This window comes from Panicum hallii, chromosome 8, assembly GCF_002211085.1.
Source record: "Panicum hallii strain FIL2 chromosome 8, PHallii_v3.1, whole genome shotgun sequence".
Taxonomy (NCBI): Eukaryota; Viridiplantae; Streptophyta; class Magnoliopsida; order Poales; family Poaceae; genus Panicum; species Panicum hallii.
In genome coordinates, this window is record NC_038049.1 from 5,750,360 (window position 1) to 5,771,451 (window position 21,092).

The window sequence follows — 21,092 nt, forward strand, 5'->3', positions numbered from 1 at the left end:
GCTTTATAGTTAAGGGGTTAACTACACCAACCTCAATAGGTTGGGGAATAAAGCAGACTTATTCCTATAATTTACCCAAGTATCTGTGGTAATTTTGATCTTCCCGGGTTCAGAAAGACACGGAGCACAGTACAGCTAGCACAAATGGAGAATCTCATGCAGAAAAGTGAATTTAGGTCTACTCTCTTATAATGTATATCATTGAAGCAACAAAAGTTTGATAATTAGAAAGCATTACTAAATAGAAACCTGGCGCAACAATTTTTGGAGCACAAAATTTTTCATACTACTAGAATAATTATTCGTAAAAAGTTAAGAAATTTGAATCTTGAAATACGTGCCCGTCTTACATTTAGGGACGTAAGGTGAAATTTGGGTTCTGGATATATAAATATCTGTGAGCAGCTCAATTAGGATCAAATCTGATACGGCGTATTAGCAGCCAGCAAATGCACCTAAATACATGATACATTATTAGTAGTAGCCCATAAATGCATGCCTATTTTCGTAGGATCAAATCTGATATACAATAAATGCATTGATTGCTCAGGACTAATCTGGCCGCACCTCTCGCCTATATAAGCACGCGAAGGAACACCAAGAAATTGACCAGCTCTCGTACGCGAACGAAAGCTTAGCCTCTAGCTCTCGATCATGGCGTGCTCCGTGAAGACCCTCGCGTCTCTCGCCGCGCTGCTGCTGATGGCGCTCGCCGCCGCGGCCGCGCCGGCGGGCAGGCGCGGCGGCTCCCTGCTGGAGGCGGAGGAGCGCTGCTCCGAGTCCAGGAACTGCAAGGCGGACACGTGCGGGGCGACGTGCGCCGTCCTCGGCTTCGATGGTGTCGGGGTGTGCAAGGTCGACGGCGGCGGCGTCCCCTCCTGCTGCTGCGTCCCGAAGCCGGAACCCTCCGCCTCCGTCGGCGTCTACCAGCTTGCTCATTGATCCTCCGATCCGTAGGAAGGATGCCTGATAAATGTTTATCAGGCAACTGATTTTTTTTTTTATGATGGATATTATTCAGCGCGTGATTTCAGTGATTTGTAAGGTAGGGAATGTGTGGCGCAAAGTCTTGAATGCATGCTCATGCCGAATGAGGAGCGCGGTTTGTAATGCATCTTTCAACGGATGTCTTTGTGAATTTTTCATTATGTGATACGGCTGAAGATTCATGGGCCGTGCATCCTTGCTATCAAGATTTTTTTGTGATCATCGAGTAAACAACATTAGTTATCTAATCTAGTAAACTTCATGCCCCCTTGATACCAATATTTTTTTTTCTGATAATCGAGTAAACAACATTAGTTTATCAGGACTATGCAGAGACGGTACCTCTAAGAGAGTCGGGTTGTGTTTGGATCCACCCAACTAAAATTTAGTCCCCCCATTTTAATCTTTTTAGTCTCTAGGGAGCCAAACATAGTGATTAAAAGAGGGACTAAATGCATTAGTGCTCAAGGGGTGGTTAAAGGGGACTAAAAGTCTTCCCTCTCTCTCATTGTGCAGCTGCATTAATGAGCTTTAGTCCCTCCATCCAAACAGGGTAGGGAAAGTTTAGTACAGGGATTAAAAGGATCCAAACAGAGCCTCAACCGTGCTGGGTTGACTGGCGTGATGCCGGTGTGCGCGTGAGGGTGGATGGATCCCGATGTGTGATGGTGATGGCGGCAAGGTCCCTTCCCAGTGGAGTCCAATGGCCGGGTGCCATTCTTTTTCTTTTCTTGATTTTTTTAATTCAGAACATTTATAGAAATGTTTTTCAAAACTTTTCTCGAGAGGTTATTAAATAACTTTTTCACACTGATTTTCTAAATATTTTTTGGAAAAGATTTCTAAATAATTAAATTAAATTTATTACATATATTTTGATAAGTTGTTGAATTAAAATTTTTCTAGAAAAGTTTTTGAATAATGATTTTTGGGAAAAAAATAAAGAGACATTTTGCAAATAGTTTGCCATATTTTTTTGCTTTTATGTTTTTTCTTTTGTGAGTACCAAAGCGATGAAGAAGGTGGAAAGGGACTAGGAATAGGATGGTGAGTGGGGAAAGTTTCAAAAAAGGGAAAAATTCCAACTGACATGCCCGGTTTTAGTGTGCTGTCTTTGAAATTCCACGCAAGCTCTGCTGTTGTGTGAAGCATTGGTGCCAGCTAGGATCGTCTGGTACAATTTTGGGGCCTGTGGCACGCCAAAAATTAAGCTAACTTTAGTACCAAAGTAAAACTGTAGTAATAATAATGCAATACATTGTATTTGTATATCATAATTTGACTGGTAGACCAAAGATTGCACCTACTGCTTGAAAACGTGTGTTCAAACTCTTGATATTGCATAATCTTCACTTGAAAAGGCATCATTTACATTTTTTTAAAATGAAAATTTCAATCACACGCCTGTTGATGCGATGAAATCTGAAATGAGGTAAAAAGAACAAAATTAGCTGTGCATGTAAACTCATCTATATATATTATTCAATAAAATAAGTGAATAACAATAGGTTATGCATGCTGTTCTGATGCCCTGATGATTACTTTCCTCAACGAAAAGAAAACAATAGTTGTCATCGTCCAGAACATCTAGATGATAATTCTGACATCACTGCTTGGATGTTAGGGCACCTAATACTATTGTTTATCGTCACACTTCCTTGATACAACTCTGGATTCACTCGTCTGAATCCAAATGGAGCAACACCGTCAACTATACACGCTCCAAAACAATAACAAAGATGCGTAGCGGCGTCCAAACGCAGCCGGCGTCTGTCAGTGTCAGCTTCTTCCACACGGCCGGACTGATTTTCCAATGTCAGTACATACACACCGCTCCATCATTGCAGATGATGTATTTAGAAAACAGAGTTTGCATGCTTACCATAGACCATCCTGTTAAACATTTAAATCTGTCACTTATCTTCCTTACTTTTTTTAAACTAAGAATCTTCGTTTGGATGCATTGCAACACTATTTAATCAGTTCATAGTCCTGATGAAGACTTGGCCTGTTCTCACAATTAATTATTTTCAGAGCTCCTAACACAACGTTTCATCAGAGATGTTGTCACACATCAAAATAGTGACGTTTCTAAGACATTAGTCTTGTATTTAACACCAGGATGCAATGCATTGGGAGTATCCTTGAATCCTTCCCTAGAGACAATTCTATGTATATATGGCTCTATGAAGTCATTGCTAGAATTAAGGGCCACTACACAACTTACCAAGTTTACGCTTATGACCTCAATACTTATATTTTCATGTGCAGGCTATACATGGTGGAATCTGCAAGATTCTGACACTTGGAAACAGAGGACATGAAGCCATTCCAAGAAAACATGCAAAGTGACAAACGCCGTGGAAAACATTTACGTCACCTACTACAGGACGGCAACCCAACGTTAATGCCAGGCTAAGCTAGCTGCTAGCAGCTAAACTAGCTATCAAATAAACAACATTTTGTGGACAGCAAGAGAGACAGTTCTTGTAACTAGATGGCTGTATATATATATACAAATGTGACATACTTGAACTTTCATTCATCTTATCAAGTATATAACCCACCTTGATATCAATGCTACAACTAACTTTCAAGTTGTAGCTAGAATCTTATCAAGTTAAACCTGCACATACTTCCCAACACAAGGTATAGACGGTGCCGGTGGATATGGAGAAGGGGCAGGAGATAGCAGCATCAGATGGCGAGAAAGGTCCAGAGCAGCACGCCATCGACGTTGGCCATGTCGAGCATGCTGGTGGCAGAGGGGAGGACACCGAGCAGAAGAGAGTGGCTGTGGCTGAGGAGGTGCAGAAGAAGAGCAGGAGAGTGGCAGCTCTTGATGCCTTCAGAGGGCTAACCATTGTGGTACATACACCCATCGGCTCATATCTCCTTTTTTTGCTTTCCTTTTTTCTAAAAAAAAAATCTCCTTTTTGCTTCTTTAATCTGAAAAGTTTAATTTTGTTTTGTCATACACTTGCACCAACATTATTGTAGAACAAACAAGGATAGGGACTTTGAGAGTAAACTTTTTTTTATAGGATCCATTTAGCTTTCGTTTTATGAAGCAAAAAATGTTTAAATGTTATCGTATAAATCGTTAAGTTTCGTTACTTGCAGCTCATGATCCTGGTGGACGATGGCGGTGGAGCTTATGAGCGGATTGACCACTCACCGTGGAACGGGTGCACTCTGGCAGACTTCGTCATGCCGTTCTTCCTCTTCATAGTTGGTGTTGCAATCGCCTTCGCATTGAAGGTGAGTAAGCACATACACACCTGAATTGACACTTGCATAATGCAGAGGCCCTTGCACCGGTCGATTACTTGTCACAGATGTATTAAGTTGCCAGAGGAAAATAACAGGCTTCAATACTCTGAATCTCTTGCTCTGTTCCAAGTGAATGCTTCACGCTAGCAGAGAGAACTGATCATCACGTGAACATGATTGCAGAGAGTTCCAAATATCGGCGCCGCGGTGAAGAAGATTGCTATCAGAACACTGAAAATGCTCTTCTGGGGTGTGCTTCTCCAAGGTAATTCTTCTATTACCATGATTCTTGTTGCAGCTCTTATTCCACTTCATGTTTTGCTTGAAAGATTTGATGATATGTACAAAGGTGGATATTCTCACGCTCCTGATGACCTCTCTTATGGAGTGGACATGAAGAAGATCAGATGGTGTGGCATCCTTCAGGTTCAGTTCATCCACCAAAAAAGAAAAAAAATACCACCTACTTATTCTCTAGGCAATAACTTTGAATTCTTTCCTTTGCTTGACATTGGCTCATCAGAGGATAGCTTTGGTGTACTTCGTGGTTGCTCTGATAGAGGCATTCACCACAAAAGTAAGGCCCACAACGGTGCGGTCTGGTCCTTACGCCATTTTCGATGCGTATCGATGGCAATGGTACACAATTTTTATTCTTCCTCATAGTTTGACTAACGCTGTGACTGCACGTCTTTCCTTTTTTTCTGTCGATTCTGAAAATGATGAACATTCCTGGCCCTTTCTGGAAACCAACAGGTTAGGTGGTTTTATCGCATTTGTCATATACATAGTTACAACATTCTCGCTATATGTCCCGGATTGGAGCTTTGTTTACCACAACGATGGCGATGTCAATGACGGCAAGCAATTTACGGTATATCTTGCAACTTTCCCTGGGCACAGCGTAATCACTGAAATTTGTCGTATTTGATACAGTACTTGCTTGCTCCTGCAGGTACAATGTGGTGTGAGGGCCAGCCTGGACCAAGCCTGCAATGCAGTTGGCTATGTTGATAGGCAGGTTTGGGGGATTAATCATCTCTATTCACAGCCAGTTTGGATCCGATCAAAGGTACAACACAATTTTAGTATTAGTCATTGGCAGTGATATTTTTTTCCCCTCCAAATCACAATACAATATTTTATTAGCTACTCTATTGCACATTTTATATGGCTAGAATTACAAAATCTGTTCTGAATTTACCTTGTTCAGGATTGTACATTCAGCTCACCTAACATGGGTCCCTTGCGAGCTGATGCACCAGCGTGGTGCCTTGCGCCTTTCGAACCAGAAGGCTTGTTAAGGTGGAAAGCTGACAACATTAACAGATGAAGCTGAATATTTGCAGTCAACAATTCAAGCATCTGACAATCTTTTCCGCTTTCAGTTCAATATCGTCAATACTATCAGGGACAATCGGGATACACTATGGCCATGTCCTGATCCATTTCAAGGTCATTTCTGAAAACTCTCTTCGACCTGTGAGTTTTTAAGAAATGCAATGTGGTCAAAAAGTTTCTGATTTGCAGGGTCACAAGGAGAGACTGAAGCACTGGCTTCTGATGGGCTTTTCGCTCCTCGTGCTTGGCATTCTCCTACACTTCACTAAAGGTACTTATCCATGCATATTTACTATTTGCAATCCCTGAACTCAGGTTTACATGCATTGATCTGCTCTTGCAGCCATCCCAATCAACAAGCAGCTCTACAGCTTCAGTTATGTCTGCTTCACTGGCGGGGCGGCAGGAATTGTTCTCTCGGCTTTCTATATACTGGTGTGGTTTATGCTTACATTCTTTCACAAGAAACTTCTTCAATTCCATTTTACAGAGAATTAGTACAAATAAAAAAATTGTTGCATTCATTTTTTGACGGACAGATTGATGTCTGGGGCCTGAGGACTCCATTCCTGTTCCTGGAGTGGATCGGCATGAATGCCATGCTTGTGTTTGTCCTGGGAGCACAGGGAATATTGGCTGCGTTTGTGAATGGATGGTACTACGAGTCACCAGATAACTCTCTGGTAAGTAACAAGGTTTGTCTCCGTTCTTGTTCCAAACTGCTGCGAGTAACCTACTGAACTCTTGATTTTGTTTCTTTGTTTGCATTTTTGCAGGTCCATTGGATCGCGAATCATGTGTTTGTCAATGTCTGGCATTCACAGAGGCTGGGTACTCTGCTGTATGTCATATTCTGTGAGATTGTGTTCTGGGGTGTGGCGGCAGGCGTCCTGCACAAGATGGGGATTTATTGGAAATTGTGACTGGTTTTGATGACATATATGTAAAATTAAAGCATCTACAAATATGTGTATTGTTTGCACGGTCGTAAATCGGCTCGTTAATTTCAGTTTTGTATGATTGATGGGAAAGCGACTCAAGCATTGATGCCGTGCATTCTCAAGTTTCATCATGCCATGTATTCAGAAGAATCCCCTCTGCCACAGAGATACTGCAGTAAGTTCTGGACAGAATTGAAAGGAACTTGAAATTCTATATTCGAAAATATAGCAAAGAAATTGAAATTTTCTGTGCAAGAGTTGGGAAATGCAAATGCTAGTTCACTGCAAATCTGCGATGAACTGCCCACAGCGCCGATTGACATCCAACGCCGATGGCCCACAATGAAGGAGTCCATCTGGTCGTGGCCTCCGTCTTCCTGCGGGCCACCGATCCAGTGGTCTCCTGCCGCCGATTCCTTGCTGCCACCGGCCCGCCCCCTCCCATCCATAGTTTTAAATCACCGGCTTAAGGCATTTAGCGGCAGGACTGCCGTTACGGTATTTAGCGGGCCGTAGCCGGTTTTAGCGGGCTAAATGCCATAGCGGCTACCTTTTCTAACCGGTATAGCCGACTATAGCGGCGGCTATAGCCAACTGTTTAAAAACTTGTCCTACCCCGGCAGCGCTATGAAACCAGGGCACGGCGGCACCTCCTCGCCTCCTCCGTGGTTTAGTTTAGGTACGTTGCCGTTTGCCCACCCCATGCTTCTTTTCTTGTTCCCCGGTTCTTTGAACTTGATCAGTTGATTTAATTTAATAAATTCTGGTTTGTTTAAATAGTGGTAGGATTAGTTTTCCAATCATGCCTACGGAATACCCTAGTGACCAATCGGATGCATAATTCCCAATGCCCTATGATTGATCGGATCATACGCCCATCTACAATCCAACGAAGCTTTGATTCAGAGTTCAGGTAAGCTTTTCCCCCCTCCGAGGTCTTGTATTCATACAAGCTGCCTTTTCTACTGGTTGATTCAGAATTAGGCATGTTGTGAAGGGAGTGCATTGGGTCAATTTTCTGCTGAATCCGGTTAACCATGGTCCATTGGCGAGACTGGGTTCAAATGGAAGTGCCAAAAAATGGTGGTATAGTGGAAGTACCACAAAAAGACTTCCATCAGAATATAACAGTTTATTATCCAATATCTCATAATGTAACAGTTAAACCTCGAGTCTGAAGAACATGGGCAGCCTACGACTATGCCCGGGGATCTCAGGACACGCCAGCCTATCCTGCTACCTTCTCTATGCTTGGTCATAATCTGCTTGCAAGCAACCACAAATGACAAGCCCATCGAAGACAGCGATGCCAAAATGAATGGCAACACAGCCAATCAAGTCCAATCCTCCCTGCACGGCTGCACAACGTATGCATCTTGCGTGCTCGCTCTTATCTGAAGCACTTCATATGATCATTGGACATTGATCGCTTCATCATCCATGTGCAGTGTGGTGTGCCGATATCCACAGCTATGCTGTGCATTGGAAACTCGTTCCTGCTTGAAACTGATAAACTGAAAAGACGGCATTCTGATCGCCATGTGTCCGTGGTACGCCGTTCTCCATCCGTTCTCATCCAGCCAACCATGCCCGTTTTGTCTTCAGTTATTTTCAACGTGGCGCGATGATCTGTTGTTTTGTTCTTTTGCAATAACAAGAAGGGCTCGTTTATCAAGTGTATGGCGGATGCACATTAATCTCAAGGTGCTTTAAAAAACTCTGCATGTTGTCTAGTATCCGAGGCAGGCACTGGATGCTGAACAACAGTTATAATAACACGAGGCTAGTTTGGGACTACCACTGTACCACACCTTCAGTTTTGCAATATCTGTTCATATTGGCCATGCTCATACACAAATAAGACAGCAAATAAGACAAAGTTTTGAATCATTAATTTGTATCCTGCTCAACATATAGTTTTGCTTTGTAATCAGATAGAATGTGAAAATGTTACAATGATCTTCCGCAAGATAAAGATAAAATATTGTGCAACAAGGAGTATCTCTACATGAGTGCAGAAAATATATAGGTTGCAGTGTTTCTGAACTGCATGCCTGAACGTTTCTCCTTTAAATCCCCCCTTTTTAGTTTCAAATTTATAGGTTGTAGTGCTACTGGAATGCAATGAGTAACTAGCGATGACAGCGTGGACTGCAACTGTCCTGATGGACTGCCAACCGTTTACTGTCAGACCTTTGATGGGGTGAGCCCTGCTGGGAGCCTGTCGAGGCCTTAAACTGTCATGCTACCACCAGCTAACATTAGTGTCAGAGCGTCCAATCTCTACAACATGCATGCATGCATGTATGCTCTGACCTGTTACTGTCAGGCTCCATTTGCACACAAGATATACTTCTTCCAGAAATAAATATACACTGTGAGATCTGCAGGTTCATAATCATTGAGCAGTCAGTTAGCATGATGCTTGCATACCGTTGCAGGGAAGATAAACTGTCGGTCAGTGTTCTTCTTCGAGGGAACAAGCATTGAGCAAAACTAAAAGAACGGCCTGCTGCATCCATGGACCAAATGGACCCAAGGAAATAAAAACTTATCAGCTCCTGCAGCTTCACCGAGTCCGCCAAGTATAGTATAGCCTCCTTATCCCTGTATTTATGTATTATTCTAGGGGAAAAAAATTCAATGGTCATGTTTTCTATGGTTGGTAGCCAACAATCGATTGCTCACTAGAGACAATCTGACTAAGAGGAAAAAACTTGATGACTTATCGTGCCTTTTCTGTAATGAAAAAGAGTCAATTATCCACCTGTTCTTTGATTGCTGTGTTGCTAAGCTTGTTTGGGGGGAATTTCGACTACCACTAATTTTAATGTGGGTACTGATTTTGAATCAGTTGCAAAGTGGTGGATTAGTTCTACCAAGCATGCTGCTTTGAACGTTTTCTGTGCTGCCACCTTATGGGCGATCTGGAATCTAAGGAATGAAATCTGTTTACAGGGTGTGGCGTGGCGAGACGTTCGGATGCTGCTGATCAGGATAGTGAAGACTTTGCGGAGATGGAGACCGGTATGCAGAGAAAAAATCTTTATTTGGAAGAGTGGTCTACTTCACCGGAGACGATGGCGACACAGCCGATGGCGCTTGGGTGGGGAGCGTCCCAGCTGATGGCTTCTTCTACAATGGCCTACAACCATGCAGAGGAGCAGGACCCCAAAACGGTGGAGATTCCAAACGTGCAAGAGGCTCAGTTGCGTGAGCAGACCTCTGTTGATCTTGTGATCCTTGAGGATGTTTAGTCTGTCGCTTAAACTTGAAAGCGGTTGCTTCTTGCCTGAACTTGAACTTGCGCTTGCATTCCTGAACCTTGTATTGAACTATTTGTTTCTTCAATGAAACAGGGGATACCTTCTCTCTAAAAAAAATCACTGAGACTAGATGCATGCATGGTAGTAATCTAAAACAAATAATTCACACTCGAGTAAATCTAGAGTCAACTTAAGTGATGAGATACAGTTGGCCGGCCTATGATGACCCTGCGTCCGCGTTTATATTCAATCGTGGTCACCAGCTGCAGGTCAACACAAGGATAGAGCATCCACATGGAGAAGATGAACACCAGCTATGAGTTATGCATCCACCCCCAAAGGTCAACCTGGCTAGCTACCAGCAAAATGAAGTGGCTGCAACAGCTAGATAGCTTGCCACCAAGTACTCCGTTAAGTCAACACATCAAAATATGGTGATGGAGCTGGATTTCCATTAGGCATTCAGTGGGATATTATGTTTTATTTTTTATTTTTAGTACATATAATTTGTGGGTGAGTGGTGTGATCCAGGAATACAAAACCATTATTTGTCTGCGTTAGAAAAAAGAAGCAGTCCTGGATGCTTTAGTTGCCACTATATGTGGCGAGGAAACTCTTTCATATATGGGATTTTTCCTTTAGACAGTTCCTAATATTACACTCAGACAAAGTTGTTTTCATAACTTAATTGCATATCTACCTGAGTTGTGGCATTGATATCTAATTTGGAGAACTTGGAATGCCTCATTATTACGCAATCTCCATGTGTCTTTGGTCAGTTACATACTTCCATTTGACAAAGGGACCTTGACTGTTCAAGGGAAGGAGGGGAATCAAAATGTGAAATGGGGTCCCTACTGAATGGGATCATCGCCCATGTTTACAACAAAACTGGATGGAAATGCAGCCGTGATCACTAGTGGACTTTAATCTAGGATCTGTTGAAAAGTGAAGTGACAATGACACATAGTATGGTCATGTTCGTAAAAGTATCTCTTATGTCATGGTGAACATAGATGGTTCACCATGGTTTTTTTTCACCTATGAAGTCGCAGGACAAAAATTTCTTGTACAAGGAGTAAAAATGTTTGGTAGAGTTTCAGGTTTTAGAAGTAGCAGAGTAGACCATACGTTGACTGATTTTTTAACTGATGACTAAACTATATCAAATACGTGTAGTTGGGGAATACAAATATTGGTAAATCTAAGTTTTGATGCAGGTTGACTTTTGTTGTTACTTGTTAGTAGCTCATTCTCTAGTAGTACAGTTAGAGAGGATACCAAGGTGGCTTTTTCTGGGTGCTACAAGAATCTGACAAAGTGCATTCTAAAAACCTAAATGAACTCACAAATGACGCAAACCTCAATGGATCAATGAAATGGGTAAAGCAGTACTATTATACATGGTCAAGGTCCTTGGCAATCAACAATAAAAGAAACGTGTTCGGTTAACTTTAGGCCTTGAAACACAAAGACTTGAGTAACAGTGCACAACATGTACATCGCCATCATCCGCAGCATTCAAGTCAGACAACCCAAGTCCAAGAGAACAGATTCAGAGTAAATCTAAGCAGAGTCATCCTCTGACCCTCCAGCTGGGCACCAAGGACAGCAACCAACAAAGGCTTCAGTTTCTGGTACGGTCACTTGAAAAACAGCTCTGCAAGATTTTCAACGCTTTCCCAGACAACAGCTTCTCGTGCTATAGTGCACTGTTTTGAGTATACTGCCCCGTAATCCAACTAAGACTCTGTGCTACTGTTGCCTCAGTCATGGGCATGGCTATCACATAGTCAGTGACCCACTAGAATGATGTCTCTTAAGTCAGTTTAACTACTGTGTCCGTGGCAAAGGAGCAAGGTTATGCTTCTTTTTATACGCATTTTGACATTTTCCAATTTATAAGGCTTTACTATATTTTTGTGTCACATCGATGTAATGCTCTTGAAGATCAATAAAGCTTCCTTTATCTAAAAAAAACTGTCTTATTTGATCAATCAAATTGGCAGAATATCTTTGTCTCCTCACTAAAGTAGATTTAACCTTGATCCACCCAAGTTCTGAGTTGTAATTGACCGGGTCGAATGCGTGTGTTTATTTTTTAGCAAGAATTATCTTGATCCCTGTTTCTTGTTAAAATAAAACACTAGCATAAAAGCTTATCCAATCTCACCCTTCTTAAAGAGGCTTGTAGGAAACATCATTTTGAACTTTCGGCCAAAGCATCTCACTTTCATGCATGGGGTTGGGTGCCTGCCTACTGCTACCTGTTCAGTACCTTGAACTATACGAGCGATTCTTCATCGAAAAAGGTCGTATTGGTCCTGCTTCTTCTGACGTGGCATGATTACTCCGCTTGGAGCCTCGTTGGCACACATGTATGCGCAATGAGAAGCCATTATGCCCTAAACCCCACAGGAAGAAGGACAAGTGCCCCAAAAGCCATCATTTAACCCCTTCCTTTCCATCACTTTTTTTTTTGCGTCATCAAACATAATTTGGTCACCTAATGAAAGCTCAATTCTTTCCTTTGCAGAGTAGGGTTGCCAAGATCATGCCAACATGCCATGTGCTGAAACCTTCCCTCTGCTTCATCTCTTTATGATCACCAAAGGCAAAGAATCCTTTTTCTTTGGCATTTGCACTACGGTTACAGCACTCACCCACTGAAAACTTACAAACAACTTCTGTACAAAAAGGTTGCTTAAACACTGCATATGGTCTAGAGTAATTTTGTTACAGCACTCAACCACTGAAACCTACAAAACAACCTTCAGTACAGAGGTGCTTAAAAACTTCATTCTTTTGGCTAAAGAGATTTATTATTGCACACGCAACAATAATTCTTCAAGCAAACACAATAGCAAACCTAATCTCCTGGGTACACAAACAATGGGGAAATTTCAGCGTTTACCACACCCAACTCTTATGCCAACCTGAAGATGCAATTCATTTTTATTTTGGCGCCAGATGCAATCCCTATACTGCCTCTCTTCCTCCAATGGAAAAAAGAAGAAGAAATTTTATCCCACCTTGGACTCTTTTGCCCTCATTTCCTTCCTGGCACTCTTTTATTCTCCATCTAACAAAAGGCAATAATAATGCCTCCAATTCGTTGAGGACCGTTATGAGTCTGAACAGAATTTCCCTTCATCACTGACTGACAAGCCCTCCATATAATATGCACGGCAAAACAAAAACACAACCCACAGCCTCCATGTGATCCTTCCACAAAACAATTGCTTGGTCACCATGGCAGGTACCCCACCATTCCCCTTCCCCACCCATTTACCGGCCATGGTGGTGGTGCCTGCCGCGCTAGCTTCACTGCACCACCGCCCCTGCCACTCTCCATGTGCCCCAATCACTGCATCTGGCTCCACCTCCATTCCATCCACCCCCTACCTCCGCAGCTCTCCCCTCCTCCTCTCCTCCTTAAACCCACCTCTCAAGTCTCCGTTCCTATAAAGGCTCACACCCTGCGGCTCCGTCCAACGCGCACCTTTCACCTATAAAGCCAGCTCCGATCCCCCATTTCTTCCCTCAAAGTCTCTATCAGCATCTCAGTGAGAAACTGGTTAGTTTCTGTGTTGATGTGTTCCATATTCCCGTCGCATTCGGTCGTCGGCGTGTCGGCGTCGCAGGCGCAGGAGGAAGAAGGCGGCGGCGGCGGCTTCCGGAGCCCGGAGAGCAGAGCCAGCATGAGCAGCGGCGGCTCCCTGACCTCCCCTTCAGCACCTGTCTGCTCCAGATCATGGTACCTACTGTGACCAACTTTTCTTTTCTTTTTCTTTCTAGTTACCCAACATGTATAGGTCTGTTTGGTTCTATCATTGCCTACAAACAAACATAGTATGTAGTAGTATAAAGTAGTAGAATGATGTGGTCAATCTCTCCTAGATTGCTGACTAGCAGCAGGAGGAAGAAATCATTAGTCAATTGATAGGACCGTAGTGTTCAGAATGAAGCTTGCAATCTGTTGCTGACGGAACAACGAATTGATGATGAAGGTCTATAAGCGAGGACTCGCTGCGTCGTTACGTGAGCTACGCGAGCGAGAGCTGCATACAGGAGCTGCTGGCGGCGTCGGACTCCGGGCGCGGCGGCGACGACGGGTGGAAGGTGCTGGTGTACCAGAACGGCGTGGAGATATCGAAGCGGCGGGCGGGGCCGGCGCACGTGTTCCGGAGCCGGTGGCTGCTGCAGGACGTCTCGCCGGAGCAGTTCATGGCCGTCGCCAACGCCGTCGACGCCGCCAAGGTACTATACGATTATATATTCTCGGTCGTCCGCCATACCATGCATTGTTTCGTGTCAGCTGGTAATAATCTTGTTAAGTATAGTCTTGGGTTAATCTAAGAATAATCACCAATATATGGAATCCAAGGCAAAATAGCAAAGTTACTTGCTGTTTGATAAGGTTTTCTCTCTCTCTCTCTCTCTCTCGCAAACCACTGGTACGTAGTGGCTTCTTTAATCCGGGTCAAATGGTTGAAGATCGAGGTGGTTACGATAAAGGGTTTTCGCCTGCCGCAAACAGCTGGCGTAATCAGTTCCGCCTTAACAAAAAGCGACAAGCTATAGGTTGAGTTTTGTCAGTCTCAAGTACTAGCACTTTATAAATGTGGTGGATGTGATTTGGCTACAATCAAAACCGCCTTTCGCTAATGGCAACGCAAGTACAGTTAACAACATTATAAAAAAAAAGTACTGTTAATAGCGACGCTAGAATTATAGGCATTATAGATTTTAGGGTCAACTGCATGCTCAGCCAAAAAAAAAAAAGGAAAAAAGAAAGGAAAGAAAAAATAATGCGAGAGCTAGCGTTTCGGTGGTAAAAGCTGGCGGTGACGGTGGATGAAAGTCTCTGTCTGGTCGTAGATGGGCGGTAAAGCAAACGGCCCGTGACTGGCCGGAGCAAACTAAAACGCACCGCCCTCGTGCCACGCTAGCTGCGACGTGAATCCGTGATTCTCAAAGCCTTTTTTTTTTGGGTAGTAGTGATGAATGAAAAGGGAGCTAGGTAGCACCGTGTCCATGACTCCATGTACCGCGACCGTCTTAGAATTAACCGTGCAGCAGCGCTATTTATTATTTACAGCAAGGTAAAACTATTTGGTTCGCGAGACAAGCCTTGTGGTAGTGAAAATCCAGCTGCTTCGTACCTATAACTAAGGCTATAATGCTACCAAGAACACAGTGGAGGCCAAGCCGGATCCTAGCCCTCTTCCAGTGAAAGTTTCTTTCTTGTCAACTTTCGTGCATGCATGTACATATGCAAATACTTTTTATTTCTTAGCTAGCTCACGCTCCGCCGCTGCTCAGCGGCCTCGGTCACCATGCGGGGCACATTAGTAAGTTGCATGTGGCCTGTTGGGCATCTGACACGTGTCCCTCTGGTGGTGCTAGCTACTAGTCACTCACTGTGGCCAAAGAAATGTCAAAGAAACAGTGGCCACAAGCAGGGGTTCTCTTCGATCCTCAGTCTCAACACATGGAGTGATCAGGCAGGCAGGAGCATGGGTTGGTGAGCCCCTGCACGCATGTGCCCGCACGTTGGGCCACATGCGTACGCGTTGCGTTGCACTTGCACCCACCCCCTAACACAAACCTAACGCAATCAAACCCCGTGTTAGATTAAGACCCTGTTTGTTTTTTTAACGGACGATGTGTTTATATTGATATAGCAGAAAAATTATAAGATTATATCTCTAGAACGTCGTAACTGGATAAAAAAGAGAAATTAAAGAAAATACAACTAAGATACGTTAAACTCAACATTCCTCAAACACTTAGGTTGGTCGGGTGGGGGCAGCGACACCACCAGACACTCCCTATTTGTTTTAGGCTTTTAGCTACATAAATTTCTAGCCTTTGTGATCCCTAGCTACTTGAAGCAAACAGGGAGTCCTTGTTGCCACGAGTGTGATGGCCGCAGCCACGTATGTACTGACCACCAGCCAGGCTGGGGATGGCCCCGATCTGGCATTCCAGCCTCTTTACCACTTTGGGGCCGTACCTAATCCATGCGCTGTGGTATTGTTAGTCCTTGTCCTACGATGATTAGCTGCCAGATCACCACAGCTTGCAAAGGTTTGGAACGTCAGTCTCAAACCTCCCGTTATCTTTGCGCACGGAGATGGAGTCAAACCCAGGCCTAGTCAAACCTCGTCGATCTTCCAAGAAAAATAGCAGGTTAGAGAAGTGCCGGCAATGGGCCAGTATGATGGGTCGACAACTCATGGGCCAGTGAAGCTTAGCGTAAGTACAACACAGCTGCTGTTTTTTTTTTATCACACACATAGACAACTAAATAGACAGCTTGTACAACAGTTTAGACAAGTGCTGTCTATTTGGCTGTCTGCAAGATATTTAATTCATCCTTTAACAAGTAAATCATGGTGATCTAGTAAATAATTTGATCTTTGTAGCCATTTTGGTGCTTACATGAGAGAACGTATGATATATTAAATAATTTGCATGAGTCTCTTAGAGAAGCATATATATAATATATCCTCATATGAGAAGGTTCTTAGAAATACATGATATGATAAAAAGTAATACTTTGATTAACAACATGAAGCTCTAATTTTCTGTTTGCCCATAACGTGCCATATATGCTCAACCAAATTATTCCTGAGTTGTCTATGTGTAGAACGATCCCGGATTGCCGAGTTTCTATTAAGCACTTGGGCAAAGCATGGGTTAGGATTATCATTTTACTCACTTCCGGTGGTAGAACAATGGTTGCACTCGGATTCTCATTCAAATCTAATGGAGTTCTAACCAACTCCTTCTCATCTTCGACTATCATATTATGGAGGATAACGCAAGCTCGCATTATATTAACAACATCATCCCGATTCCATAACCGTGCAGGATGATTAACAATATCAAAACAGGATTGCAACACGCCAAATGCACACTCGACATCCTTCCTTGTCCCTTCTTGACATGGTGCATATAATTTGTGTTTCTCTGTTTGAGGTTTAGATATTATCTTCACATCCTTCCTTGTCCCTTCTTGACATGGTGCATATAATTTGTGTTTCTCTGTTTGAGGTTTAGATATTATCTTCACAAAAGCTGCCCACTCCGGATATATTCCATCACGAGATAGTACCCCATGTAATATTGGGTTCCATTTACATTATAATTCAACGAGATATTACCCCGTGTCACTATAGGCCCCAGCTGTACCGAAAAAAGCATGCCATATACGAAGATCACGTGATGCTACCGCTTCAAGGATTATTGTAGGAGTTTTTATGTCTCCACGAGTAAACATATCTGCCCAACCTTTTGGGCAATTCTTTCACGCCCAATGCATACAATCAATACTTCCGATCATGCCTGGGAATCCATGGGACTCATTCTGTTGTAGAATTTTCTCTAGTTCATCACTTCTCGTAGGATGGAGGTACTCGCCACCAAAACATTCAATTACCCCTTCGGCAAATTTTCCTAAGCACTCCAAATATATGCTGGCCGCAACCTTTAGTACCTCATCAAGTGCATCAGCCGGTGTGCCATATCCTAGCATTCGAATGGCTGCAGTACACTTTTGAAGAGGTGAGTGGCCATCTCGACCAGTTGCATCCACTCTTCGAGTAAAAAAGGAGACCAATCACCGAGAGTTCTAACTATTCGTAGAAATGACCGGTTGCATCCACTCTTCGAGTAAAAAAAAGGAGAGAAATCACCGAGAGTTCTAACTATTCGTAGACATAGAGGCTTATTTATCAGAAACCTCCTACGAAACTGCTCGTCGGTATATATAGGATTTGCAGAGAAATAGTTGGCAACAAGATCATCATGACCAGCTTCTCGAGGCCTAGGTATGTACCTCCGTGGTCCACTTTGATGCTGACGACGACGGGGTGGTTCAGAAGATGCTCCTTCAATATTGGCCTTCAATTTATCGCCAATCTTCCTTCGGAAAGCTTCTAGTTTTTCATCCTCGGCAAGGAAGTCATCGAGTGTATATACCTCTGCTGGATCAATTTCTTCCGGTTCAGCATCATCGCCAGATCTTCAGGCTCCAGGTCTGCATAAAGTTTGTGAAGCCTCCAGGAGGTGTTGGATTTTGGTCCCTGCAAAGGTTTACATTATCTAAGAATATTGTCTAGTGCAATCCATTCTAATCAGCAAAACCCTATCAGCACAAGCATATCCAATTTATTTCTTCAGACTTACTATGGCAGATACTCTAACTTATCAAATTTGTTTCTGTCATTCTATTTGATTGTTACCTAATGCTGGTTCATGCAAAACTTACTGCATTGTCAAGATTATCATGCAAAACTTATCATGAGCAATAGTGACAAAAATTGAGAGCAACACTGAGGAAAATTGGGGACGAATCAGTACCATGTTGCAGGATCCGAAGGTAGCATCCATGGTTGACACATCGGGCTACCGCCGAATAAGCTGCCGGCGCCGTCGAAGAAGCAGCTTCCATCGGTGAAGGGAGTAGCTGCGCCATATCCACTCGCTCCGTTCTGCTCCGGCACATGGGCGGTGCGGCCGGAACTCACCTGCTCCAGCGTCGCCGCAACTCCCCCGTGGCCTTCCCCTTCTGCGCCACCGCCGTTTTCCTCGCCGACGACGCCGCTGACCCCTTCCTGGACTGCGCCGCAACAGCTTTCCGCTCCCGCAATGCATCCGTCTTGAGCAGCTCCCGCGCCGCCGCCGCCGCCTGCTTCTCTTCCTTCCGCATTGTGCCCGCCGCCGCTTGTAGATAGGGTTGGATTTCTTGGTATTTTGGGGGTATTTCAATGGCTCTTGGAGGAGGATTTTGGGGGAGGAAAATGGCGCGAGGATTTGCCACGCAAAGGGAAATCCCCCACGCGCGCCGCACGCATCGGATCCCCGCAGCCGTCACCGACCGGCAGCGAGCTGTACAACGGGCGTGAGAAGTCGTCGACTCCTCTTGGAGCATGCGCTCCTGCCGTAGTCGAACGAGACGACGACGACAACGCTCTCTGTCTTGTCTTCTGGGACCACGTCGGACGATTTAGCTTATTTTAACCCAAAATGACGGCAGTCGGCTCGCCATAGCACTTGCCCTTATGAGCCCAGCCCAATGTGGTTCCTTGATACTTCTTCCTTCCTTGATTAAGCTCAGCTATGAGAAACTTACATGAGCTTTATTTGGAATTTCATCGAAATTATTTTATAGGAAACGGTTTGATCGAATTCCAGTAGGAAAAAGTTTCTCTTGTTTCGAAAGTGGCTACTTTATTTAGCAACCAAATTTACACTGGAATCGGAGGCCTCATTTTGATTGTTTTTGTTCGTCACAAGTGCAGCAGTGGGAGTCGGACCAGCTGGTGGAGGCCTCGTACATCAGGGAGCTGGGCGACGACCTGAGCATCATCCACCTCAAGTTCGGCGACGCCTCCTCCGCGCGCCGGCGCCGGGACCTCGTCGTCTACCAGCGCCGCCAGGCCATGGACGACGGCACGCTCGTCGTCGCCGTGGCGTCGCTGCCCAAGGAGATCGCCGCGGGCCTGCTGCCCCCGGCGGCGGCCAAGGGCGGCGGCAGCAACCCCGTCGTCGGCCGGGGCCTGCTGCTGCAGTCCGGCTGGGTCCTCGAGAGGCTCGAGGGCGCCGACGACTCCTGCGGCGCTGGCGGCGCCTCCTGCGTCGTCACGTACGTCGTGCAGCTGGACCCCGCCGCCGGGTGGCTGCCGCGCTGCCTCGTCGGCCGGCTCAACAGCAAGCTCGTCATGATCATCGCCAAGCTCAGGAGGATCGCGCAGGACACCGTGGCCGCCGCCGCCGCCGCCGCCGCCGGCGACATGTGATGCCGCCGAAGTAAATACTACGGTTTTTGGTAGGAACGTACGGAGTGCATGTCCAGGGATGCTGATGAGCATTAATATAGGTGCTGTCATACTATGTGAGTGAGAATGTGTGTTTGTGTGTGTACGCACGTGTTTGCAAACGGCTTCGGAGTTGTAAAAGCCAGCTGCAGTTCAATTGTCTGCTCTTATACAATATATACGGAGTAAAGTAGCATCGATTTTGTCATGCCAGAAAAAAGTTTGCTCGCAGTCAACCTGACTCATTTTTTTATGGGAACTAGGGCAGGCAAGGAGCCGGTCTGAACATTTTATTGATGCTAAGTTTGTTGCATACAGTGTTTTGGGAAGAGAGGTAGAGAGGGAGGAAGCAGCTAGGCTAATCAAGGTAAACTGCCTATGTAATTCTCCCATCAAAAGATTGCTACTACATTTTCATCACGGGTCCTTCGGGACCAAAGCTGGATATCAGGTGCAATCACCCGGATGCCTTGCACGGTGGAGTGGTGTTCTTGTCTCAAGACAAACGAGTTCCTTGCTTTCCAAATGTTCCAGAAGATAGCAATAGCAACAGTGGACCAAGACTTTATTCAGGGTGTAACGATCTTGGAACTTCGAGGTAGACCAGATTGCAGCTACAGACTCTAAGTGAGGCATAAAAACCCAGCCAAGGCATCTCCAGATCCTGGTGGCGTCAGGGCACCGAAGGAAGAGGTGTTCCTTGTCTTCAATTTGATTGCAGCGCGCACAAAACGGTTGATCAACTATGTTTCAACAGTACAACAGGGAGCTCATGATCCATATACTATAGTTCGGATCTCAAATTCTAGAAGTTATGCAAGAAAAGAGTTGCGAAAGCTACATAGGTCTTCGGGTTAGTACCTGTATCATATTCATTTTGGCGGGTGTTTTTAGGGTCATTTTGGCGGTTTTTATGAAGCTGCTGTGCGCATAGACCAAGAGGTCGATGGGCCAAACGAGTAGGCTCTTCGACAGCCAATCCAATTGAAAGAGGGCTTACGAAGTGATGAAGAATGGCGAATTTTTTTTAAAAAAGGGTTAAAAAGAAATTTAAATTCAAAAAAAGGGTGCCGGTTTGGGAAATTTCGAAAAATGGGTACCTCCCGCCCAATGAAAGGGCGGGATGAGGCATCCCGCCCATCCAACGGGCGGGGGGTCGGCGGGGGGAGGAAATCCTCTTCGCAGGGGCCTTTTTGCGAAAAGTCAGGCGACATCCCGCCCTTCCAACGGGCGGGATGTCCTCCGAGGGGCCTCCCGCCCGTTGGGAGGGCGGGACGTGGGCCTCCCGCCCGTTGGGGGCATCCCGCCCCCCCAACGGGCGGGAGGCCCACGTCCCGCCCTCCCAACGGGCGGGATGTCCCCCCCCCCACTATTTAAGCCCCCACCCACCCCCTAATTCTCATAAAATTCATCAAAAATCAGAAAAAAGAAAAGGAGGAGAGGAGAGGAAGAGAGGA

The 21,092-nt window shown here is 44.8% G+C and overlaps 2 protein-coding genes across 2 annotated transcripts; both read left to right on the forward strand.

The window, feature by feature from the left end:
• Window positions 1–3,657: 3,657 nt before the first annotated feature.
• On the forward strand, window positions 3,658–6,524 carry LOC112902377 (heparan-alpha-glucosaminide N-acetyltransferase). Its single transcript, XM_025971433.1, has 13 exons — window positions 3,658–3,855; window positions 4,111–4,248; window positions 4,444–4,525; window positions 4,610–4,686; window positions 4,784–4,899; window positions 5,017–5,134; window positions 5,216–5,332; window positions 5,474–5,565; window positions 5,649–5,715; window positions 5,791–5,872; window positions 5,945–6,036; window positions 6,141–6,284; window positions 6,378–6,524. Exons 1-13 carry the CDS (start codon window positions 3,658–3,660, stop codon window positions 6,522–6,524), a joined length of 1,470 nt encoding a protein of 489 aa, XP_025827218.1.
• A 6,511-nt stretch (window positions 6,525–13,035) lies between these two features.
• On the forward strand, window positions 13,036–19,816 carry LOC112903065. Its single transcript, XM_025972273.1, has 3 exons — window positions 13,036–13,565; window positions 13,819–14,068; window positions 19,120–19,816. Exons 1-3 carry the CDS (start codon window positions 13,402–13,404, stop codon window positions 19,615–19,617), a joined length of 912 nt encoding a protein of 303 aa, XP_025828058.1. The 5' UTR covers window positions 13,036–13,401; the 3' UTR covers window positions 19,618–19,816.
• Window positions 19,817–21,092: the final 1,276 nt, after the last annotated feature.

Coding starts and splice junctions, on each gene's coding strand:
- LOC112902377 (XM_025971433.1), top strand. CDS start 3,658: ATGGAGAAGGGGCAGGAGATAGCAGCATCAGATGGCGAGAAAGGTCCA. Junction 5,333..5,473: donor CAGTTTGGATCCGATCAAAG/GTACAACACAAT, acceptor TACCTTGTTCAG/GATTGTACATTCAGCTCACC. Junction 5,566..5,648: donor GAACCAGAAGGCTTGTTAAG/GTGGAAAGCTGA, acceptor TTCCGCTTTCAG/TTCAATATCGTCAATACTAT.
- LOC112903065 (XM_025972273.1), top strand. CDS start 13,402: ATGTGTTCCATATTCCCGTCGCATTCGGTCGTCGGCGTGTCGGCGTCG. Junction 13,566..13,818: donor CCTGTCTGCTCCAGATCATG/GTACCTACTGTG, acceptor TTGATGATGAAG/GTCTATAAGCGAGGACTCGC. Junction 14,069..19,119: donor ACGCCGTCGACGCCGCCAAG/GTACTATACGAT, acceptor TCACAAGTGCAG/CAGTGGGAGTCGGACCAGCT.